Here is a 25,916-nt window from a genome sequence, read left to right on the forward strand (position 1 = left end):
ACTTTCAAATTACATTGGTAAGCCAAGAGTAGTTAAGTATATCCGGAAATGTTTCAGAGATATTACAAGGCAGGAAGGAGTCAGAGAAATTTATCAAAAAGATAGGTTGTAATTGATTTCCTGAAGGATTGATAAGAGGGTGAATTGGAGATGAGGGTGGTTAGACATTTATTCCATTTGCCTGCTTGAAATGACAGTGTTCTATCAAGGAATCTATTATAGGTACAGCCCTTCAGGGAAGGGAAGGTGAACACATAGGCATTACGTGTGCTAGTGGTGCCTGGAAATCCAAAATGGTGCGACAGATTGGGGATAAACCAGTTATGGTTTTGAAACAGAGGCAGGCAAACTTGAAGATGACTCTTGCCTCATCGTTAACCAGTGTAGTTTTCTGTAATACGGGCTTATATTATCTGATTTTTTTGAGACCATAGATGAGACGGTGATTGGTGGCTAAAAGCTCAAATGGAAATGTCCATTGGTAACACACATTGGCTCTGGTCAGAGCCCCAGTAATCTCCTTGAAGGCACGCTGTTTCTGCAGAGTACCCTGGGAAGACCGGATTGGCCATTTAGGTCTCTGCTGTCATCTACTGTGTTATGTGTCTGAAATAGGCACACACTTTGACATAGGATGAGGACCACACAAAACTTATATTTGTAAGTGCTGACAGGTAACTAGCAAGTATAACTTTATATGTTTGGTTATATGTGCATTTTCAATGTCTGAACTTATATGGATAGTGCCACTGAAAATTCATATAAAATTAAATGTATAATTTAAAATGTTTATAGGTAAATTAAGGGTGTAGTACTGGACATTGACCTCTCAGTAGGGTTGCCAGATGTTATGATCGTAAAATCCAGACCCATGGCCCAGCCCCCAGCCCCACCCTGTTCCACCCAAGTCACTCCCTGTTCCGCCCCAACTCTGCCCCTCAACCTCTTCTCGTGCTCAGGACTATGTCGGGAGGGCATCTGCAAATGTGCAGATGCGATGTCACTGCATTTCATCCGCACATGCGCAGGTGCCCTCCCAATGTGGTCCTGAGCAAAGTGCTGGGTTTTGAAAAGTCATCTGCATACCTGGACAGTCCTCTAAAAAGAGGACATGTCTGGGTAAATCTGGAGGTCTGGTAACCTTACCTCTCAGTATAGTTCATTTTACTCATTGATGCAAAAAGATGGGATTTCCAAAATAGAGAATGAGATTTTAGCACATGAAGATTTAATTGTTTATATTTTGCTTTGCAAGATAAATCCTGTGAGATTCATTCCATATTAAGTTTAAAGTCTAAATTTGATTTTATGTTATTGAAGTTTGCACAGTATATATTGTAACCTCATTGAATTTCTACCTCTAAATGTAAAAAAAGAAACTCTCCTGTATTCTACTTACTGGACTATCTGTCTTCTATAATTTGACATTGAAGCTTAGGTTTGTCATGAGAGCATCTTCCTTCACTTACCCAAATATATGAATTTCTGCCCTTTTAGGCTTGTGTAGTAAAACGTGAATTTAAGAAAGCAGAGCAGTTAATTAAACATGCTGTATATCTTGCACGGTAAGTAACAACTTTTAGAAAATTTAATTTTAAAATGTAATAAATTTTCATATTTTATAATATAAGTTATATCTTCACAGGGAACATTTTGGACCCAAGCATCCAAAGTATTCGGACACACTATTAGATTATGGTTTTTACTTGCTCAATGTAGATAATATATGCCAGTCTGTTGCCATTTATCAGGTATGTTGCAGTTTATAATGCATATTTATTGTTCAGTGCATGAAATATTAGGTAAATATATCCTTGGAGAGTTTTATAAGCATATGTGAAAAACTTCTCATGTCCATCCACCAAAGTCATGTTTCTTTCGATTTGACAAACATATTTCAGCATCGATGAGTTCAACAAATATGGATAGTGTACACATTAGGTGATCAGTCTATGCTTGTGAACCACTTGCAGAAGGGTATCAATCACATCTTTCAGTTCCTCTTCCTTCACCAGTGGAGTATAGCTCCCTCTTCAGTTTTTTCTTCTGCAAGCGAACCAATAAAAGGTCTTTTGTTCTGCTCTGCTCTGTTCAGTTTTTATTATTTTGAGGTCTTTTTACTCTGTTTTGGGAGACTTCGGTGCCAGAGGACCTCATATTTGGGGCTACTCTGCCTCGGAGAGACTATAGACTCCGTAAGTGCAGAATGCAATTCACAGGGCAATACCCAGGTATATTTGATGAGCCAGTCTTCTTTATGTTACTTTGAGGCTCAGGGTCCATTCCCCTGTTAGTCTGATTTATTAAAGGCTTGTGTGCAGACTGTGGGGCTCCTGTGTGAATTAGAGAGCTGCACGGGAATGAGGGCGATGGGAATCCTGTGTGGATCCCCTCCAGGTCCTTGGGGATCCCCTCCACACTTGCGGGGATCTCACAGGGATGGGTTGTTTTTGTTTGAGGATTCCGCAGGTATGGTACCTTCTTCCGGCATCGGATCTTATGTAGCCGCAGTCACTCTTTTCAGGCTGACAGCAACATTCCTTCGCTCTTCCACGCTACCGGCAGCTGACCTGGAAACCTTCCTTCTGACACCTTGGCTATGGGTTGGGTGGGAGGGATGAGAGGCACACTGCAGCCACCTGCGAGGGATTGGAGGGGAGAAAGGGGGGAGGGAAGCTAGACTTTGGTGAGGGAAGAAAGTGAGAGACTTGGAATATCTCAAAACCCCTTCTCTTCTCATTGCAGCTCTTTGTGAATCTTGGGAGAATTGATGGACATGCTGGTGGAGAGGAGGGAGGGAGAAATATTGGATGTTGTGATGGAGAGAGAAGGGTGGGATAGACGGAAAGGGATGCAAGAGGAAGGCATTTGGACATGGTGAAAGGAATGAATTGAGAAACACAGTATGGCACTGGAGAGGGGTGATAGAAGGAGAATCGTTGAGCATGGGGCTGGTATGGAGGGGCAAAAGATACTGTCCAAGGGCCAGTGGATGAAAGAGGGTGAAATGTTGGACCTGGCTGTAGAGGGAATGAAAGAGCTGCATCCTGGATCCCTCTCTCTCGTTCCACTCCCTTTGCAACAAGGGAGGGAGAGAGATGGTGAACAGTGAATGAGAGGAGACATGTTGCACATGGGGTTGAAGGAGAGAGGAAAAAATGCTCTCTAGGACTTGAGAGGGGGGAAAGAACGAAATGCTGGCCATGGTAGGAGGAATCAATGGACAGCAGCCACTTGAAGAATTTGCAGAAGACAGGAAAGCAGAAAAAAAGAGAAACTGGAACCAACTTGATGGAAAAATAAATATCCAGACAACAAAGGTTAAGAAAAGGAATTTGACAAAAAATGTGTTAGCTTTAGGTAACCAGAAAATAAATGTAGAAACCCAACCAGGTCGTGCAGGTGCAAGACCGGAGGGCTAGGACTTTGATGGGAAGATAGGACTCAATTAGGAAACTGAGGTGGCATGGGGGCCCCTTCTGGTGATTTAGACAGGTCGTGACCTGTTTGGGCCGCCGCGGGAGCGGACTGCTGGGCAGGATGGACCTATGGTCTGACCCGGCGGAGGCACTGCTTATGTTCTTATGTTCTTATGTTCTTATTGTGTTCAACAGAAAAGGAAATGCATTTCTAGTTTGATTTCTCCATTGTTGAAGTACTTGCTGACCCTTGCTGTGGCTGGTGGGGATCCCCAAGCACCACCAGCTGAGGACCTCCTCCATAGTCTGTCAGAACTTCCCTCCACCAAGCGTAGCAGTCACTAGCAGCATCCCCTGGGCCATTGAGGTGCAAGCATATGTGACTCAAGGACGCTGTTGCTGCCTGCCAAGCTTGGCAAAAGGGACCCCATCCACCTTCAGAGGAAGTCTTCAGCTGACATAGCTTGAGGGTCCTCATCAGTTGGAGTATTTATATTATATATTTACATTAGAGGCTCTGGCAGAGACCCATTTACAAAATATGTATTATTCCCAATTAATATTTCCAAATTAATAAAGTGTCTTTTCTTACTTGTAAATGGGTCTTTATCAGGGCCTTTAATTCAGTAGTATAATTGAATTAAATAGCTACTTCTGAAGTTTATGGAGATGGAAGAGATTATTTGCAGGGACAGATTCCAGTGGGGACAGGTTTGATTCCAGGTGGGAACAGGTTTGATTTCTGTCCCAAGCAACTCTCTAGTATGAATCCCTTTGGATTTCAAGGAGCCAGCTGCACTTTATTTTCCCACTCCCCCTTCCCCCGTTGTGCATGAGGATTTGTGGGGGTTGAACCTTCAGTTGGTTTTGGTCCAATTGGCAGCCCGAAGATTTCCAGCTCTGCACTGTTCCACAAGGATTTGAGACAAAAAGTTCTCTCCACTTCTTTAAGGCTGAAGTAAAGCTGATACATGCAGGCAGCAGCAGCAGCACTGCAAGTATAGCCCATTATTCTCTAAGGGGAAAATCGGGATGGGGTGGGGTTTGAAAAATTGAATTTAAGGGTTTCTGGAGTCAGAGAAAAGGTTCCCCATCTCGAAAACCCCTTTTCCTGATAGTTTTGTTTTTTTTTTACTTTCAGGGGAGTCCCAACAGGCCGTTTATGGATTTGTACAATGGCAGTATGACTTCAGGCTTTCGGCTGATAAAACTCCTTCTGATGCAACCCACCATTTGTCTAGCTTTTGCTGAAGCTTTCTCCACTTGATTTGCAGCTTTCATATCGTCCCCGATGAGTACTCCTAAGTCCCTTTCTCAGTAGATGGTGGTGATTGCAGCTCACCTCTGCAGGATGGAAATACAAGTGCATGCATACCTGAACAATTGGCTGATCAGAGTGCCATCAAGGTCAGAGGGCGAGCAGGCAGTGTGACCTAGTTGTCCTACAGGACCTGGGCTGGATTGTCAACTTCAAGAAGGAAAGGCAGTCAGTGTTCTCTGACTGCCACCATAGTAGCTTATGTGAATACAGGGGGACACCAGAAATGCTCTATTACATCTGGAGGCTCAGATATTGTTCCAATGAGTGGCATCCCATCTTCAGTCACTCTCAGTAGCTCATGTAGCAGGAGTGGAAAACGCGCAGGCCGACTTTCTCAGCTGATAGGCTAGACCCAAGGAAGTGGTCCCTCTCCCAAAGAGCATTCAGTCTCATTGTGCAACACTGGGGAAGGCCATAAATGGAACTGATGGCATCAGCCAAGAACACAAAAGCAAAATGTTTTACAATCGAAGAGGCAAACTGGGAAGCGCAGGGTTGAAAGTGTTGGTTTAACCCTGGCGGAAAGAGATGCTTCTCTTTGTTTCCCCTGTGGCCCTTAGTATGCCGGGTCATCTGCAGAATCGCATTTCACCCAGGACTTGTAACCTTGGTAGCCCCGGACTGATCTCGCCAGCTATGGTATGTGGATCTGGTGCATCTCCAATGAGATGGATGCCTCAAGTTACTGGTTCATGCAGGGCTTCTCAGTCAGGTTCCAGTTCCCTTGGAGAAAACCCAGATTGCTTTGGTCTTATGGCAATTTGGCAATTGAATGCATACAGGCTTGATCCACAAGGGTTATTCGGAATTAGTCATTGCTACTCTTCTTTGAGCTAAGAAGCCATCAACGTTTACAGCCTATTTTAGGGCCTGGAAGGCTTTCCAGCTCTGGTGCGCCAAAGTTCAGGTCGAGTCTCTCATGGTGCCAATTCCTGTGATTTTGGCATTCCTTCAAGCTGGATTAGAAAAGGACCTAGTAGTAGCACTTCCAAGGTCCACGTGGTGGGTCTCGTGCTTCCAAGCTTGAAGGGGGAAGCAATCACTTACATCTCACCCTAATGTGACCCAGTTCTTGAAGGGAACACTCAGTAGCAGCCTTCTGTACACCGGCCTTTTCCATTCTGGACTCTTAATATCGTTTTGAAGGACCTGTCCAAGCCTCCATATGAGCCTCTCCAAGAGGCGTCTCTTCTGTACCTCACATTGAAGACAGTATTCCTGGTAGCAATTGTCTCTGTGAGATGGATCTCTTAACTGCAGAGAGTCCTTCCTAAGGATCTTAGAGGCTGGGCTTTCTCTGTGTGCACGTTACCTTCTTTCCTACTGAAGGTTGTGTCTGCCTTTCATGCCAATCAAGAAGTTTGTTTACCTGCTTTTTATCCTATGGGTTCGCCAAAGCAGGATGTGATATTACAAAGGCTGGTTGTACGCAGAATTTTTCTCCACTACTTGGAAAGGACAAATAAGTTTTGCTTTTCTGACCATTGTTCTGACCTGACCTGGACTTTATCAATAAATCATTACAGACCAAACAAGTCCCACTTAAATGGAAACTCTCAGTCATCAAGCCCATTCTGAAGAACAAAGAAAAAGACCCAGAAGATCTCTCTAACTACAGACTGGTAACCAACCATGGATATCTAAACTAATAGACAAACTAGCATGTCAAGAAATACCAGACTTCCTAGAAAACTCATTGAAGCTAGACCAGGCCCAATCAGGGTTCAGAAGACACCTGAGCATGGGTACCATACTAGTAGCAGTACAGGACTCGGTCCTCAAACACCATGCTGAAGGAGAAGACGTACTACTGGGGTTTCTGATCTCTCAGCAGCCTTTGACTTTGTCCAACACACACTGCTAAAATTAAGATGCTTAGAACTAGGCCTCAAAGGAAAAGTCATGATATGGATAGAGTCAGGGACGGATTAAAGGGTAGGCCCAGTAGGCACGTGCCTCGGGCCTGAGAAGGGTAGGAGGCCCCCAGTTCACTGCTTTGACAATATTACATCATTTACTGCAGCACCAAGCGACTCTTCTTCCTTCTTCCTCCCCCAAGCTGGCACCATCTCTCTCATCCTCCCCCCCCCCCCCCCCCCACCGGACTAGCAGCAAACCTCTCTGATCCATCAGCACCTATCTCTCTTCTATCCCCAGGGCCAGTAACACCCTTTTCTTTCTCCCAACTCACCCTCCTTCCTTCTGCCCCCGAGCCGGCATCACTGCTCTGCTTCCATTCAGTTCTCTCACCATCCTGGATTGCTGCAGATAGTAGAAGCCCAGCTATTCCTGCACGCAGAGTCATGACCTTTGGCTAGGCTGCACCCTTACCTCCGAGGAAATAGGAAGCTGCAAAGAGGAGATGGGATGCAACTTAGCCAAAGGTCATGTGTCTGCAAATAGGAATAACTGGGCTTCCACTATCTGCTGTGATCCAGGACGGTGAGAGAACTGAATGTGAATGGTGGTGCCAGCTCAGGGGCAGAAGGAGTGAGGGTTGGTTAGGGATAGAAAGTGATGTTGCTGGCCCTGGAGATAGAAGAGAGATGGATGCTAGTCCCAGTGATGGGGGGGGGATTAAACAGAAGGGTGCTTCTGAATTGGGAGAGATGCTGTGCTACTGGTCCTGGGGACAGGACAGGGAGGAGTACTGCTGACTCTATTAGCAGAATTGGAGGGAGAGATGCTGCTGGAACTGGGAGGGGAGGTGAAAGAGAAAGGTACTGTTGGCCCTGGGAACAGGAGAAGGAAGGATGCTGCTAGTCCTGGGGGGAAGGGGGAAAGAGGTAAGAGGGAGGAACTGGAGAGTGAGGGGTGCTGCTGGACTTGGAAGGGAAAGTGAGCAGGAAAGGTGCTTTTGGGTGTGAGAGAGGGAGTGTTGCTGGACCTGGGGAGCAGAATGAGAGGTGCTGATGAAGTGGGAGAGGGAAAGGTATTGCTTGATCTAGATGGAGGAGCTGAGATGGAGAGGGAGCTGAGGGAGGGAGAGGGAGATGTGCTGCTAGATCTAGGGAGAGAGGGGGAGAGGTGCTGCTAGATCTGGGGGATGGAGAAGGAAAGGTACAGCTGAACTGTAGGGAGAAAGAGAGACTGGATAGAGGGGCAGTGGAGAAGGAAAGAAAGACTGGATCAGGGTAAGAAAAGGGGGAGAGACATTGGATTGCAGGGGAGAGCAAGGAAAAGAGAGGGAAAGATTTTAGCCCTTGGGTGAGGGGGAATGCAGAAGGGAAGAGAGAGGGAAGAAGGGGCACAGAGAAGATTCTGGGCATGGAGGGAGCATAAAGACAATTTTTACTGATCACAGAGGGAGAGAAAGACTGAGGGCAGATTCTTAATATGGGAGAAAAGGAATAAGGACACAGGGGGGATATGCTGGACAGGACAGATAGGGACACAGAAGCATGGAGAGTGGACATGAAGAAAGAAGACATGTCGCATGGACAGGAAACCCTGCTATGACAGGGGAAACCCTCCCCCCCCCCCCCCCGAAAAGCTGAAGAAAGACACTGGAATGGAAAATAAAATGCTCAAAGATAGGAAAATAATTTATTAAAGGGAATATGTCAGCTTTTAGAAATGCCTATTTCTGATACTTTGTATTTCACTTTCTATTTCTCTAGTACTGTTCTACATGAGTCGGATTTCTTGAGATTTCCAGCTCAGTTTCTTGCTTTTATATCACCATTACTGATTTGTGGTCCTTAGTTTCTTTTGTGTTGAGGGTCTATGTTTGCATGTGTGACCAGGATGTAGTAGTATTCTAGCATGTAGTTTCTGTGTAGAGATCTTGTGGTAGTCCCCATGTGTTTTATTCCAGTAGGTGGTGTAATAGTGTTTTAGGGCTTAGTGTAATATTTACAGTGCTATCTGGGTGGGGAGTGGGTTGATGGGATTGTGGGAGGGGTAGTGAGTAGGCAGGGCTTTGGGTAGGGGGGCTCAGTGTACTTGTGTGTCTAGGGCCCACCGAAGAATTAATCCTGCCCTGGATAGTCTTTCTTATCCAAAAGACTAACGAGGGTAGAATGGCAGGGGAATACAAGCGATTGGAGAGAAACAGACATAGGGGTACCACAGGGTTCCACTATGTCACCCATGCTGTTCAACATCTTCCTCCAACCACTGGGAAAATTAATCAGAAAACTGAGATAGGAATTTTACATTTATGAAGACATCCAACTTATCTCTCTGAAGAAACAAGATGCAAAAACTAAATGGAGGATCAAGACAGGCCTAGAGAAAATCTTCAAATAGATCCAAATAAATGGACTAGTAACTAACAAGGAAAAAATAGAACTACTTCGGTAAGTGCTTCGTGAGCATGGATTGATCACCTAATATATGGACTCCTGTGTATATTAACAGAAACAAGATTATCCAGTTAAGAACCTAATATTTTAATACCATACAGGTCTGTCCTGGAGCAGTAGCCAAACCAAATGGGGTTCTAGGGGATGCCTCTTGTGTAATGAAGTAGCCCAATTTTGCCATGTCAACTTAAATATAGGGCAAATTAAGGACCTTCCAGCTGGGCCCTTCCTCCTATGCCTTTTCAGGAAGCTTCTCAGTTATTCAGATACCCATGATAATTCTGTGCAGTTTCAAACATATATTTGTTGTGTTAATGACAATACTAATAGTGGCTAGTGTCCTCCATTTGCTTCTTCCTCATTTATTATAAGGAAGCATAAATTGGTTTTATTTGTAAGTACTGCAGTTTGGCTTCCAAATATCTATCCGATGTCGGTTATTTTTTTAAACCTCTGGACTTTATCTAAGTCACAAATACTGGTAAAATGTGTGTAATATGTTTGTGTCAGTGTATTTCCAGTTACAGTATACTGTAGCCAATCTGGCGATGGATTAGTGTGTTTTAAGTGTTAATAGGAGTAGCAGGTTATATGTTCCACCTTGAGTTATTCTGATCTGTTATGTTTGCATACATATAGTATTTATATATTATTCACTATTATATTAAAAAAAATTAAAAAAAAGTTTTTGCAACATGTTATTTTGGTATTATAAGTGTGTGTTTGTACTGCAATTGATCATGAGATTTTCCTTCACATATTTCAGACAGCTCTTGATATCCGGCAGTCAGTATTTGGAGGTAAAAATATCCATGTAGCTACAGCTCATGAAGACTTGGCCTATTCATCTTACGTTCACCAGTACAGCTCTGGAAAATTTGACAATGCACTGTAAGTACTGCAGTTTTGTTGATTAGTTTGATTTGTTACTTGGACCAGAAAAACAGTATGTTAGTATTTGAGTAAAATGTTAATTGATTGAATGGAGTTACTGCAACCATTACATAATAGTAACTCCTACAGGTGGAACTGATAATGCATTCATTACCAGGTTCCAAATGTTGCTGCTGTAACCCAAAGGCCCCCTACTAAAAATTAAACCTATAATAACAGGGCTAAAATGGAAAGGGAATGGAGAAATTTTGTGAAGGCCCAGAATAATATAATTGCTCTCTTGATTTAACTCTTTGAACTTTTGCAGATTCCATGCTGAACGTGCCATAGACATTATCACCCACATTCTCCCAGAAGACCATCTTTTGTTGGCCTCTTCCAAGAGAGTCAAAGGTAGTAGTAATTTTAAACTCATATCAGGTTACTTACTACTGATACTGAGGCAGCTTTTTTTTTTTTCTTTCTATCTCTAATTTTCTGTCTCAAGCATTTAAATAATGGACTTCATACAGTATTAGTTTAAGGAGATTTCGAACCCCTGAAGCAGGCATTTGCCAAGATACATCCTGTTTCGGGTTCGTTTGAATTGTGTTCCATGCAAGCTACCTATTAAAGTTTTTTTCATGTTTGTTATACAGTTTCATGGTATGTTAGACACTTCACCAAATTAAATGCAATTAAATAAACCAATAAATATGTTCAGCTACAAGCACAAAGAACATTCTCTGTTTACTGTGAAGCTCCATACTGTGAATATTTCTTGATTCCATACCAGTGATACACATAAAAAACCTTACACATTTGTATATATTAGTGATGTAGCCATGGGTGGAAAGGGGCCCTTCCAGCAGTGGTGCACATCCTTGGTGTAGTTGGCAGGAATCCCTAAGGCCCACTAGTTGAAGACATTTTCTGCCAGAAACCCTGGTGAAGTCAGCAGTACACTTCCAGCCACCAATGTTAGCATTCCTCGCAGGTGCACTGTTCTTGTGCCTGAACTGAGCATGTGCAGGGGTACCAGTGTCAATAACTGAGCATGTGCAGGGGGTACCAGTGTCAATAACTGGATGTGCACCACCAACTTCACCTGTGTTCAAATGGCCTGGGGGTTTCCATTGGAAGTCTTCAGCTGGCAGAGCTTGAGGATCTCTACTAGCCAGGTATTAATTTTTAACACAGGAAGGAAATGCATAGGCTTAGCCAGAAATTTACTTCTGGCTAGGCTGCTGGTATATGTATGTAAAACAGTATGTGTACAAACTATCTCTTTGTCTTTGAAAATACATTCCATGCTCCAGACCTAAATTGGTTTTTAATTTCTTAGCACCAGCAGCAGATGAATCCAGAGATAGTGGGTTCGGTCCATCTAGCAGATGGAGATAGAGACAACTAAGTTGAATTCTGCCTTATTGAATGGAAAGCCTCCTGGTCAACCAGTATGCTTTATCTCCAGCAGGCGGAATGATGTTTGCTATTCAGCTCCTATTCTAGCCTAGTTCAATTGAGCTTAAGGGTATCTGGCTGTGCCATGCCAGCTTTGAGGGTTACAACTGCCCCCCCAAGTCCCTTTCCCATCCTCCCTTTGGGGTTTCTTGATTTCTTCTTTTCCAAACAGTGCTGATCTGAAGGAAAGCCTTCAGTTAAGTTTAATTAAATTTTATTGCTAACCGGCATTTTTTCTTTTTCCCTGTAGCAGTTTTAAACCGAAAAAGTGCTCATTGTGCTCCAGGTATGTGGTTGATGTGGCTGGCATGTGCACAAAGTACACCAGCTGCTGCGAAGGAGAATCCTTGTCGGCTTTGGGTGCTGGCGAGCAGGGTTCCCCTTCACGCGTGCACTGCAAGTTGGCAGCAGGCAGTGGGTCAGTCCAGGCTTCCCCAGCCGCCGACAGTCAGGGAAAGGAGGTTTCCCTTACTGCCGATAGTGCTGGGGACTCCCTTTTCATGGTTGCCAGCTTGCCTGCTTTAGCGGCTGGGTCTGTTCAGGCCTCTTTACCGCTGCAGGCCTCGGGGGAGGTTTTTTTTGGCATGTTTTTCAGCGGTTTTGGCAAGAAATTCCACCATCTTGTCTGCAGCCTCAGGTGTCCTTCCCCCTGTCTTAGAGAGACAAGAACAGGTTTGTGTTGGATCTGCTTTTGCAGTGAGTCCCAGATTTTGTTTTAGCCGTGTACAAGGCTTACTTGCAGGTGGCTGGGGGTTCTGTTTCTTCGCTGGGGGTCCTGTTTCTTCTCTTCTCTTTTTTGGGGAGCTTTTGCCTTCTGCATCCACCCCCATTTAGCCCCCCTAGGTGTCGACTCTGGCCCAATCCTCCCAATTTTCGTCCAAGCGGCCGCGGGTCTCATGGGACAAGGATTTTCAGTTTGCAGATGCGTTTTAGCCTGATGAGGGCTTGGACCTCTTGTTGAATCCCCAAGATCCTCTTAGGGGGGAAGGGGAGGATAACACGGATGTGTTTTGTGGCGATGCTAGCTGGTAAGGATACGTCAGTGGTGCTCATTTTTCAGTGGGAAGAACTACAGGAGCGTATTCTTCAGATTTCGTTGGTTTTGCACTTTCAGGAAGACGTGAAGGAGTCTCCACTTGTGGACCCCCTGCTTCAGGGGATACATTCGGCCTCCTGTTCTTTTCCTATGCATCAGGATATTTGGGATGTAGTGCACGTGCAACAGAATGCACCAGAAGCGCCTTTTTGTTTGGCGCGGTCCATGGCTTGGCTGTATCCCATTCCTCATGGGGATAGGGATACCTTGAAGTCTCCTGTGGTTGATGCAGTGGTCTCAGCCATCAGGCGTCAGCATACAGTGCCAGTTGAAGGCGGCTCAGCCTTGTGGGACTCTCAGGATTATGGATTGGAGTCTCTTCTTAAGCAAAGTTTTGACGTGGCTGCTCTGATGGTCCAGGCGGTGATGTGTGGCGGTCTGGTGGCCCAGGCTTGTTTCTGGTGGTCCAAGCGTATTCTTGACCAGGAGTCTAATGACTAGTCCTTAGAGCAGGGGTGCCCATATTTTATGGGCTTGCGAGCTACTTTTATAATGACTAAGTCAAAATGATTTACCAACAATAAAATAAAAAAAAAAACACAAAGCACACTGAAAGGCAGAGAAAATGTTAATTATTCATATTCCGGGTTTTTTCAAAGAGGTCACGGCAGATAACTCTATGCAATGTCACCTCAGTAACAAAATACAAAAATAGACAAATACACCCCCTCCCTTTTTACTAAACCACAATAGTAGGTTTTAGCACAGGGAGTTACGCTGAATGCTCGCGCTGCTCTCAATGCTCATAGGCTCCCTGTGCTAAAAAACGCTATTGCGGTTTAGTAAAAGGGAGCCATAGTGCAAAATATAGACGGCAGATATAAATTCTCAAAACCGACACATTTTGATCACTAAATTGAAAAGAAAATCATTTTTCCTACCTTTGCTGTTTGGTGATTTCATGAGTCTCTGGTTGCACTTTCTTCTTCTGACTGTGCATCCAATCTTTCTTCCTTTCTTTCAGCCTCCTGTATGTTTCCTCTCCTCCAGACCTCATTCTCTCCCCCAACTTTTTCTTTTTGTCTCCCTGTTCCCCCTTCTTTCTGTCTCCCTGTCTGCCCCCTTTCTTTCTTTCTCCGTGCCCTCCCCCAAGCCACTCGGTTTGCTGCCACCGCCATCGGGGAACAGCCCCCAAGCCTCCGCCGTCCCAAGCTTTCCCTACAGAAGTGTCGCGCTGACCAGCATTCCGCTCCCTGACGTCAATTCTGACGTATGAGAGGAAGTTCCGGGCCAACAAGGCATTTCTCCTCATTCCATCCAGCCTGAGCCCCATTTCTCTTTGATCCAGCATTTCCCTTCTGTGTCTGTCAGAATTACCATTCCACCTATTTTCCAGCATCACCCTTCTTTGTGTCCATCTCACCTATATCCCTATCTCACCACTTTTTCAGAATCTTCATTTGTCTCTGTCCTTGTCTTTACCCCATGTTCACCATTTGCCCTTTCAATGTCTTTATCTCCCCCCCCCCCCACTTTTTCAGCATTACTTCTATGTCTCTATTTCACCTCCTCTTCATGTCCCCTCTGTATCTCTATCCTTATTCAGTAGATCCTGTTTACCCTTTCTCTTCTTTGTGTCACTATCTCCATTTTCAGCTTTCCCCCCTTTTCCTTTGTTACTGCACCCTGTAGCCAGAATCTTTCCACCCTCCCTCCACTCCGGCCCAGCCCAGTATGAAATATTTCCTTTTGTTTCCCTCCCCTCTCTCTTTCTCTCTCTCACCCACGAGTCCTGCATCTAGCCCTCTCCCTTCTACCTGCACCTGGCAACACCCCCCTGCTCCGCGGCTCTCTTAAGCAACTCGTCAGCAGCGGTGATCAAGACAAGCTGCCGACATCGAGGCCTTCCCTCTACGAGTCCTGCCTTTGTGGAAAAAGGAAGTTGAAACAAGCGGGACTCGCAGAGGGTAGGCCCCGACGTCAGAAGCTTGTGTCGATCGCTGCTGCTGAGTTGCCGAAGAGAGCCGCGGAGCAGGGGGTGTGGCCGGAAGCAGGGAGAGGGAGATAGGAAGGCTGTAGAAGCTCCGGAGCATGACACTGACCCCGGCCAGGATGATTTCTTTTTCAGGCTGCTGCCGCCGCTGTCACGCTCCCCTCCCCTCCCCCCCCCCCCCCCCGAAATGACAAAAACAGCCTAAAGTGGATGCCCGGCGTCGGCGTCTTTGACGTCGGGGAGAAGAAGGCTGATAGGCCCAGTAGATCGGGACGGCAACACGAGTCTATCACGGAGCCCGGGATGGACTCTGCGATCGACTCACGTTGCCTTCCTGAGCTACCGGTCGATTGCGATCGACGTGTTGGGCACCGCTGCCTTAGAGGATCAGGAGATTGCTAAGATTGAGCTGGGCACTTCCTATCTCTTGGACGCCATGTATGATCTACTGTGGGCTTTGGCCAAATCCATGGCTCTCAGAGTGGCTGCTCACCATACCCTGTGGCTCTGGGATTGGTCGATGGATTCGGCATCTAAGGCTAAGCTTAGTAAATTTACCTTTTGGGGTTCTTTCTTGTTTGGTGAGGATTTGGGCAAGGTGGTTCAAGCCTTGACTGACTCTTAAGGTGCCCCATCTTCCTGAGGACCGTTCTCGCCCACCTTTGCGGGATGGCGTCACCCAGAGGCATTTGTGTGATTTTTGTCAATTCCACCCTGGTCGGGGGCGACTTCTTTTCCTTCCAGGGGCCGTTTTCTTTCAGCGCATGCAGTCCTTTTGGGGTGCCCGCTGGGGGAGGTCGTGACTCCTCCTGAGGCCCCTCCGCCACCTGTCTGGCCCAGTGACTCCTTGCAGACCCTTCCCCTGGTGCTGGTGGGAGCCCAATTGTGAGAATTTTACCAGGGATGGGCTGAGATCACAACAGATCAGTGGGTCATAGAAGTAATTTGGGACGGTTATGCTCTGGAGTTTTCCCGGCCCTTACCAGATTGTTTCCTCTCTTCTCCTTGTCAGGCAGCTTGGAAGAAGTGAGATTTTTGTCAAACACTGCAAAGTTTGCTTGACTTCAAGGCGGTGGTCCCAGTGCCCCCTCAGGAGGTTCACACCAGCAGGTATTCCGTTTACTTTGTTGTGCTCAAGAAAGATGGGTCTTTTTGGCCCATTTTGGATCTGAAAGGTGTCCACAGGGCATTCTGGGTTCTTTCTTTTCACATGGAGACCCTGAGATTGGTCATTCTGGCAGTCCATCCTGGAGAGTTCCTGACTTCCCTCGATGGACGGAGGCCTACCTGCATGTTCTGATTCGGGCCTCTCATCATCATTTCCTTCGCTTTGTGATTTTGGGAAAGCACCATCAATTTTGTGCACTTCCTTTTGGTTTGGCCACGGCTTTGCGGACTTTCACCAAGATTATGGTGGTGGTGGTGATGGCAGCAGCAGCGTTACACATGGAGGGCATTTTGGTTCATCCCTATCTGGATGACTGGTTGATTCAAGAAAAGTCCTTTCAGGAGAGCTCCCGTGTTATAACTCGGGTTGTAGAGTTCTGCAGTCGCTGGGTTGGGTGGTCAACTTAAGAGCTGGTTGGATCCGTCTCAGCGCCTTGTAGCCAGAACCAGAGCCTTGGAATGGGACTCTGCAGTGCCTCCAGTGGCCACAGTCCAAAATTACACCAGCGTGTGACTCAGAAAGGAGTCACCCTGCATGATTTAAAATAGAGAATGACACAGTGACAAAATTCATCACCGTCCCCGCGGATAACCGCGGGAAACCATCTTCATGTCATTCTTTAAGGAGAGAGGGAAGAATCAGAGTATGAATGGCCACAACCACTGACCCACAAGCTTTGCTTTGAAGAATGCTGGTGTAGAAGGACCGAGGTTGAAATAGACACTAGAAAATGACATGGGATTATTTCCCGCGGTTATCCGCGGGGACGGGAACGGTGATGAATTTTGTCACCGTGTCATTCTCTAATTTAAAGGAACTAAACAAAAACCACCAACACAGTTCCAGGATGGTAATAAAAGAAAATTTACTAGTCAAAATGAAGTTCAGAATGGCTCAATCTCCCAACATACTAACAAAAATGCTTATAACAAAAAAAGGGCCAGCAGAAAGCTCTGGCAACATTCAGGATTTTCACTCCTATTGGCAACAGTCCTCCCTGTGATTCACTCATTCACAGAGCTGCTTCTCAATAAAGTTTCCTTTTCCCCAAGTCTGCTCCTAGCAGAGCTCAGGTAAGCACAGTTCAGAGCACCAACATTCAAGTGCTGGAGAATATACTTTCTCACTCAAATATTCCTAGCAAAAGCATAAAAAGCCTCCAGTCTAAAATGGAGCAGGGCTGGGCAAAGAGGAGTGTCTCAAGTTTGCTTAGAAAAAAACACTAACTGCTTTTCAAAATTCCCACCCAGATGGAAGCAAACTTCTCCCCACAACACTCCCAGCTTTTCAGTAAAATGCACAGTCCAGGAAGTTCATGAATATGACTGGAAGCAGAAAAAGAACCCAGCCAACAATAGTATGGAAAAAAAAACTCAGTCTCTTTCTCAGCTAGAGCTGGTTGCCACTCCTACTTCCATCAAGTCTGGAGCTTCACACAAATCCTCAGCAGTCGGTTCAGCTTGCAACTCCATGGGCATCTCCTGATCCATTGCTTGTAACTCTGAAGTGGCTTCAGCTTCATCCACTTCCATGGGCACACAGGCATTACCCTTGCTTGAGACAGGCAGCTCCTCCTCAGGGAGAGCTCTAAGCTTCCTGCCTAACAGCTTGATGAGCCTTCTGGCTTTTCAAGGGGGAAGACATGTCCTGTTCTACCTGAGTCAGTAACTAGCTGCTCCTCTCTTTGGCTCCCCCGGTGGTGACCTGGATAATAGGTATTCTGCTTGCTCTCAGGTTTGGCTTTACACCCCCGGGTCCTAGCTCTGCTGTGTTCATGAGGAAGTTTGTGTAGAGTTTTCCCAACCCCCGGCTCTGAGTTGCTAGCAGGCTCAGGGAGATCCAAATGGTGGCGGGTCCGGGTCCTGGGCACCCCCTTTTTGGGTTTCTTGTCCCCTTTCTTTCCAGCACCCACAGGGACCTTGGCAGGCACGAAGCCTTACTAGTCACATACCCCCTCACTAAAAGAATGCTTATCCTGATTAGCATAAACATGTAGGAACCTAGGTCCTAATGGCGGCGCCTGTTCCTATACTTCCTTTCCTCAGGGACCGAGTCAGGACAAAGATTTTCAAAGTCCTCCGGCCAATGAAGGACTGCAGGTTCAGGGGTTCTTGATTTCTCAGTCTTAGTTCGGGGCGCTGTGTCCTCTAACCCTTCTGTTTTTTCTGCGAGCACAGTAAGGACCTGAGCTATATCTTCCAGCTGCCCTTCTCACAGTTTCTTCTTCACATTGCTTGTCACATCGGCCGCATGATCTTGGTTGCTCTGGACTGGCCTAGGCGCCAGTGGTACACAGATCTGGTTCGTCGTCTAATAGCAGATCCTTTTCTGCTGCTCCTCTCGTCTGACCTTCTCACACAGGGTCCCATTCCAGTGTTCAGTCCGGGTCCCTTTTGTCTTTCAGCATGGCTCCTGAAAGGGAACGCCTAAGTGAGAAAGGTTATTCAGATAAGGTGATCTCCACCCTCTTGGGTTCCAAGAGACTTTCCACCTCTCGGGCTTATGTGCGAGTTTGATGTCTCTTTGAGGAGTGGTGGTTCACACTTTTTTCCTTATATCTTGAGTTCATGCAAGATGGCCTGGTCCTCACTCTGATTTCAGCTAGTGGCTTTGTCTGCATTTTGCAGTTTGTTGCATAGTTGGCGTTTGGCCTCTTCTCCAGATGTGGTTTGTTTTTTGAGGGCAGCAAAATTGCTCCGTCCTCCAGTGCGGCCTTTGGTTCCAGCCTAGAATCTCAATCTGGTTCTTTTCTGTGCTCGCTACTTTTGAGCCTCTTGGCTCCTGCACGTTGAAGGATCTTATTCTTAAGGCGATCTTCCTAGTGGTCATTATTTCTGCGAGACACGTTTCCAAACTGCAGACCTTTTTGTGAAGGCCTCCCTTCCTGGAGTTCTCTAGGGAGCGGTGCTGTGGCCGGTTCCCTCTTTTCTGCCGAAGGTGGTTTCGCCTTTTCATGTCAACCAGTCCGTAATCCTTCTGGTCTTAAGTAGTCGGGAGGGCTCTTTGGAGCAGAGGCAGTTGCGCAAATTGAATGTAGGGTCCTTCACTCTTATGTTAGGGTGAACCCAGGCATTGCAGAAATCGGAACGTCTTTTCACTTCAGTGTACTTTCTTCCAAAGAAACCTGTTCCTGAATTTCTCAAAGCTCATTCCATTTGGGGTCAGGCAGCTTCTTGGGCTGAATCTTTTCTTGAACCTCTGGTGGACATCTGCAAAGTTGCGGTTTGGTCTTCTATACATTCTTTTGTGCGACACTACCGTGTGGACATTCAGACGTGTCTGGACGCAGTGTTCAGAGAGCATGTTCTTGTGGCAGCCCTTCGGGAGTCCCACCCTTGATGGGTACTGCTTTGGTACATCTCATCAGTTTCTGTGCCGGTTTGGAGGGACAATAAATAAGGAGAAACTAGGTTCTTATCTGCTAATTTTCTTTCTTTTAGTCCTTCTAGACTGGCACAGACCCTATCCTGTTGTTTTTATTCAGAGTTTTGCACGAAGAATACGTGGGGGGGGGTTCTGCGATGTCTTTTTGTCTGGGTTGTTAGGGGAGATTAAAAGAACAGCAACATTTGGTTCATCTGGCATAGCTGGTGAGCTGTGGGGACAATTTTGAAGGTTCTTAATCTAATCAATATCCAACAGTATTTCTGTTAGTTGCTATTCTCCTTCTGGGAGTGCTGTTGCTGTTATAGTTCACAGTTCTTAGTTTCTTAGTTCTGCTTGACTATTCATTAGACTGATTGCACAGCCCACTTGAACTACAGCTAGAAATTTGTGTCTCAGTCTCCACCTGCTGGTCGTGGTGAACCATTACCCATCAGTTTCTGTGCCAGAAAATTAGCAGGTAAGAACCTAATTTCTCCTCATCTAACATAGTAAATAGCAGTAGATAAAAACCTGAATGGTCTACCCAGTCTGCCCTATAATTACATGCATTACAATTTCATGATTAAATTAAAATGTCTTTTTTCTTTGTTATTTCTGGGCCATAGACCTTAGAAATCCACCTTGTACTGTTCTTGGATTCCAACTACTGGAGCTGCTGTTGAAGCTCCATCTAGCCTTTCCAAACCATCATTTGTGGGATTCAGACCGTGAATGTCTGCCCATTCATATTCTAATCGTCTGTGTTCATACTAAACCTTTTTCCTCTTCACCACCTCCCTCGGTTGAGCATTCTAGGCATCCACCACCCTCTCCGTGAAAAATAATTTCCTAACATTACTCTTAAGTCTACCACCTCAACTTCAATTTATGTCCTCCAGTTTTAGCAATTTCCCTTCTCTGGAAAAGATTTGATTCTATATTAATACCTTTCAAATATTTAAATGTCTGCATGATACTACCTCTGTCCCTTCTCTCCCCCAGAGTACAATATGTTGAAGTCTTCTAGACTCTCTTCATACTACTTTTGGCGCAAACCCCTACCATTTTTGTTACTTTCCTCTGGACCGCTTCAAGTCTTATATCCTTGGCCAGATATGGCCTCCAAAACTGAACACAATACTGCAAGTGGGGCCTCACCAACAATGCAAGGATCCATATGGTTTTGTGGTACACAAATGTTATGTTAACCTGTACAGGGGCATCAGAAGCTCCTTTCTTCTGCTGGTTATGCCTCTCTATACAGCCTAGCATCCTTCTGGCTACAGCCATCACCTTGTTACACTGTTTGTTTGCCTTCAGATCCCCAGACACTTATCACCCCAAGGTCCTTCTTCCCATCCATGCATATTAGCCTCTCACCTCCCAGCACATATATCTCCCTTGGATTTCTACTTCCCAAATGCATCACTCTGCACTTCTTTGCATTAGCTGCCTGTCATTAGATCATTCTTCCAACTTTTGCAGATCCTTTTTCATATTTTTCACTCGCTCTGGGGTGTCCACTCTGTTACAAATCTTGGTATTGTCCACAAAAAGGCAAACCTTACCTTCTAAGCCTTTGGGCTATATCTCTCACAAACATATTGAGCAGAATCAGCCCCAGCACCAATCCTTGAGGCACTCCACTACTCACCTTTCTTTCTCTGAGCAAATTTCATTAACCACTGTCAACCAATTTCTAATCCAGTTCACCACTTTGACTCCTAACTAGAGAATGACTGTTACCAGCAGGTAACCTGCCGGAACGGGGGAAACAATTCACTGGTTGGTACAGGGACAAGGCCATTCACTGCCCCAAGGAGCGGTGAATGGCCTTGTCCCCACAGTAAAGGATCTGCCGAGTTGCCTCACTTCCTTCCCCTCTGGATCAGCAGCTCCCCTCGCGATCGTGCATGCAGCAGCAGCAGCAGCCCCCCCCCCCTCGAGTCCAGTAGCCTCCCTCCCTATCATGGATGGAAAAGTCCCCCACCCTCGCACCCAGTGTGTTTGCCTCTGGGGATTCCACTTATAAACAGGCCTGCCGAAGTCGACACGAGGGCTTCCCTCCAATGTTGGAGGGAAGCCTTTCTGGTCAGCCAGGGATCCCAATTACCTTGACTGTCCTCCTTCCAGCTTGGCTGCTCCTTCTTGTCTTCAACGCCAGCCACACTTGTTTGCCGGGCAGCACACAGCAGCTCTTGCACACTGCATGTGGCAGACCCGGAAGGGCACGAATTTGGGACAAAGGCAGGGAGAGGGACACGAACTTGGGACATTGAAGGAAGGGAGGAACACAAGGGAGAATTGTTGGGCATGAGTGTGTAAGTGAGAGGGAAAAAGATGGTGCACATGGGGAAAGGAAGAGAGGAAAATTGTTGGGTATAGAGAGGGAGAGAGGAGTGAGGTAGAGATACATGGGGAAGAGGGAGAAATGTTGGATAAGGTGGTGGAGAGAGAACAGAGGGACAGATTAAAGGGGATGCAATGGGGAGGAATGTTGGACATAGTGATAGAGGGAGAGGTGTGGCATGGTGCTGGAGAGGGGTGATAGAAGGAGAAATGTTGGGCATGGGGCTTGTGGGCAATGGTGAAAAATGCTGCACATTATCCAGGGGATGAAAGAGGGAGAAATGTTGGATGTGGCAGTAGAGGGAGTGGGAGAGATGCACCCTGGATGTCTCTCTCTTTCCCCACTCCCTGTGCACAGGGGGAGGGGAACATAAAATGGTGAGATGATGAAGGCAAGGAGATGGGCACAGGGGAAATACTCAAAAGGAATGTATAGGAATCATAGAGAAGGGAGATGCTGAACATGGGGAACAATACATGCACAGAGATAAAAGATGGATGGTGAGCATGGAGAAAGAAGAAATGTCAAATGGTCAGGAGACCCTGGCAAGTGAGTTAAGAGAAACATGATGGCAGGTAAAGGCCAAATGGCACATCCAGTCTGTCCATCCGCAGTAACCATTATCTCGTCCTCTAAGAGATCCCAAGTGCCTATTCCAGGCTTTCTTGAATTCAGATACAGTCTCTGTCTCTACCACCTCTTCCGGGAGACTGTTCCATGCATCTACCACCCTTTCTGTTAAGTATTTCCTTAGATTACTCCTGAGCCTATCACCTCTTAACCTGAGACCAACATGATTTGAAGAATAAAATGACGAGGCAACAAAAGGTAGAAAAAAATCATTTTATTTTCTATTTTTTTGATTAGAATATATCAGATTTGAAATATGTATCCTGCTAGAGCTGGCATTAGACATGGCTGGGGTCCGCAAAGCCTAGTCTGTGCTTTTTTAGCTTCCAGCTGGTTAGGGCTTTCTCTGACCAGGGGGTAGTTGCACCCCACTAACACTTTTCCTGCCATGTGTCTGAAGTATTCTGTTAGCTTGATTTTTCTATGTAGCATTGTGTTGTAATTTGACTTCAGTTTTTTTCGATAATGGAGAGAATATTTGTGAAGAGAGGGGAGACAGGGGTTTTGTTGATCCTTGCTAACTGGATGGGGACAGAGATGGCGGAGACGGGGTGGGGACAGGGCCGAGCTCACAGGGGTGAGAACAGGGTCAAATATTTTCCCCGTGTCATTTCTCTAGTCCTAACTTCAGCCTTTCAAGTTTGTTCAATAGCCTCCTATGAAGAACTGTGTCAAAGGCTTTGCTAAAATTGAAGTAAATTATATCTAGTGCAATTCCTCAGTCTAATTCTTTGGTTACCCAGTCAAAGAATTAAATCAGATTTGTTTGGCACAATTTACCTTTAGTAAAGGCATGTTGTCTTGGATCTTGTAACCCATTAGGTTCTAGGAATTTCACTATCCTTTCCTTCAGCAATGTTTATGCGCTTTATTTAAGTTTGCTATATTATTTTGTGACCTTTTTTTTTTCTGTTTTTATTTTTTGTTTTTTAGTTGCTGCAAACCAGATTCCTTCTGCTTTTCGTTCTTCTTTTGCCCCACCCTGTAAGTGACAGGTCACTGCGATTTTATGCAACACTCTGCTTGTTTTAAGCCATTTTCAGGTTTTATGTTCAAAGACACGTACATTGTTTTGCTCATATTTTTATCTTTGTACCCTACATCATCCGGACCCCTGAGGAAGGCAGTCTCGCCAAAACACAGACCGTGTAGGGTCCGTCAGGACAATCATACGTGTATTACTATTTCAGACTTTTATTTGTATTTTTATTGTGAAGAGTGAATAAAATCATCTTTCAGTCTGTTGTTTTTATCTATGTTCTATGACACAGGACATTATCCAGGACAAGCAGGCAGCATATTCTCACCTGTGGGTGACGTCATCCACGGAGCCCCGACGCGGACAGCTTTTCAAGCAAACTTGATTGAAGTTTCAAGCTTGCTGTGCTGCACCACGTATGTGCATGCCTTCTCCCTCCACTAGAGGGCGCATCCCCACCTCGTGGTCCTCAGTTCTGTTTCTTCCGCGGAGCCAGAAGCCCTATCGTGTTTTTCTCTCCATGTAAGTTGCCTTCTATCACCGCGGCTTTGTTATTTTTGCGAAGTCGCTGTGCTTTTTCTTATTTTATTTTGTTGAGCAAGTTCTAAATCGTCGAAAAAAAAAACTTCCGTTCCGGCACCGGGGGCTCCCAGTTGCTGCGGCTGCGGGACCTCGATCGTTCGCGGCCTTTTGTTTTTTCATGTCCCGGCCTCTGTCGGGTTTCAAAAAGTGCACCCGGTGTGATCGGCTGCTGTCGATCACCGATCCCCACCGGTGGTGCTTGCTCTGTTTGGGTGCTGACCACCCTAAGGATTCCTGCCCCAGGTGTGCGACCTTCCAACCTCGGCCGCTCCGCCACCGGCGTGCTCGCATGGCAGAGCTTTTCATTGTGGACCCCGCAGCGGGTGAGGCCTCAGCTTCGGCCCCGGCCTTGACCTCGGCCTCGCCTCGGATGCCTTCTTCATCGAAGCCTTCATCCTCAGCCTCGAAGCCGGTCCCGGGTAAGTCCCCGCTTCCTTCCTCAAGTTCAGGGTCAGCGAAGAAGCCTTCCTCGGTATCCTCGACGGGGGCGGGTGGGGTGGGGTGTGGTGGGGTTACCGAGGTCGCCCTCAGCGGAGTATCCGGCGGCATCCGACATGCCGTCTATGATGGCGGTCCCAGTGTTCCAGGACATGCTCCGGGCGCTCATTTCCTCGGAGCTGTCCTCGGCTCTCGCCCACTTACAGCCGGCCTTGGCCCCAGACCAGCCTGAGCACAGTGTTCGCCCACGGGACAAGGTGCGCCGTGTTCGCAGGCTTTCTTCCTCGACCTCGTCCGGAGCCTCGCGGGGGTCCTCGCCCTCGGGCCGGCCTCGGGCGAAGCGCCGTTCCCAGAGGTCGAAACGTCCTCGAGGTTCGCCTCTGCGGCATGGTCGCTCCCCGTCGGCCCGGGACGCCGAGGCGCTTCGGGTTTCGGAGCTCAGCCTTTCTAATCCGAGGCTGTTCCGCTCCCCTCATCGTAAGGGTTGCCCCGGGGCTCCAGGGATTCCTCTCCGAGGCGTCGGAAGGTCTCTTTGCCCCGCACCCCGAGGTCTTCCCCGAGGGGCTCCTCGGGGCCTTGAAGGTCTCTGACCCCGGCGCATTCCCATGGTGCAGTTTCTTGGGGGTCTGATGTAGGAGCTGGTCGTGAGCCCCGCTATTCTCGCGAGGCGTCCCCGTCGTTTTCGGCGGCTCGGGGTTCTCGCTCCCCTTCCCCCGAGGAAGACCGGTCGGGTCTGCGTCCCTCCTCGTTTTCGAGGTTTGTAGAGGACATGGGGAAGGCCTTGGACCTGGACCTTTTAGCGGGGTCCTAGCACTCCAAGGAATTTTTGGAGGAGCAGGATTTGCCTTTCCACCTCGAATCTCCTCGCCTTCCATTGAACAAGATTCTGCAGCAGGCGTTTTTGCGGAACTTGGATTCTCCCTATGCGGTGACGGCTGTCCCCTCCAAGATGGAATCCAAATACCGCACGGTGCCTTGTAAGGTCTTTGAGAGGGCTCAGTTGTCCCACCAGTCCTTGTTGGTGGAGTCCTCCCTCAAGAAGACCCAGCCTTCTAGAGTATCTGCCGCGGTTCCGCCTGGGCGTGAGGGGCGCACCCTGGATAAGTTTGGCAGACGCTTGTATCAGAACTCCATGATGGCGAATCGAGTTCTTAATTATGCTTTTACATTCACCTCGTACCTCCGTCACATGGTGAAGTCCATGCCCCGCTATCATGGGGTCATGCCGGAATCTCATCGGGACGACTTTGGGAAACTGATGGAGTCTCTTTCCCAGCTGCGTCTATATCTTTTTCATGCGACATACGACGCCTTTGAACTGACCTCCAGGGTCTCCGTGTTCGCGATGCGCCGCCTGGCGTGGCTTCGGATCGTGGACATGGATCCTAACCTGCAGGAGCGCCTGGCTAATTTGCCCTGTGTGGGCTCGGAGCTTTTTGATGACTCCCTGGAGGCGGCTACAAAACGCCTGTCCGAGCACGAACGGTCTTTTGCCTCCTTGGTGCACCCAAAGGCGAAGTCGGCGGCTCCTAAACCCTACCGAGCTCCGCCAAGGTGCTACCCACAGAAGACCATGCCGGCTTTCTCCAGACCCCCGCCTAGGAGACCCCCTCAGCAGTCGCGAGCGCCGCAGCAGAAGCCTCAGGCGCAGGGGGCGTCTAAGCCCGCCCCGCCTTTTTGACGCTTTGAGCGGTTGGGGGCGAGCCCCCTCCACACTGTCATCGACCCCGCTGCCCATCGGGGGTTGTCTGCGCGCGTTTCATCCCTCTTAGACCCTCATCACATCCGACGCTTGGGTCCTTCGGGTCGTATCAGTGGGGTACTCCCTCAACTTCCGGGAACTCCCGCCGTACAGTCCGCCCGGCGCGTTTCCTTCCAACAGGTCGCAGCTCCCCCTTCTGTCAGAGGCCAGGGCCTTGTTGAGTCTCCGGGCGGTGGAGCGTGTGCCCCCAGATCAGCGGGGCAAGGGGTTCTACTCCCGATATTTTTT

The 25,916-nt window shown here is 47.2% G+C and overlaps 1 protein-coding gene across 3 annotated transcripts in view; it reads left to right on the forward strand.

Annotated features, from left to right (window-relative positions):
* Positions 1-25,916, forward strand: part of APPBP2 (amyloid beta precursor protein binding protein 2) — a 143,509-nt gene that overhangs the window by 91,764 nt on the left and 25,829 nt on the right. For 2 of the 3 annotated variants that reach the window (XM_033921878.1, XM_033921882.1), the window contains exons 7-11: positions 1,498-1,565; positions 1,646-1,751; positions 9,814-9,938; positions 10,249-10,334; positions 22,861-22,911. In XM_033921878.1, the coding sequence (XP_033777769.1) occupies positions 1,498-1,565; positions 1,646-1,751; positions 9,814-9,938; positions 10,249-10,334; positions 22,861-22,911 (436 nt within the window). The remainder of the gene's footprint in view (positions 1-1,497; positions 1,566-1,645; positions 1,752-9,813; positions 9,939-10,248; positions 10,335-22,860; positions 22,912-25,916) is intronic. The other variant, XM_033921881.1, reaches the window with a different exon arrangement.

Source organism: Geotrypetes seraphini, chromosome 15 (assembly GCF_902459505.1).
Source record: "Geotrypetes seraphini chromosome 15, aGeoSer1.1, whole genome shotgun sequence".
Taxonomy (NCBI): Eukaryota; Metazoa; Chordata; class Amphibia; order Gymnophiona; family Dermophiidae; genus Geotrypetes; species Geotrypetes seraphini.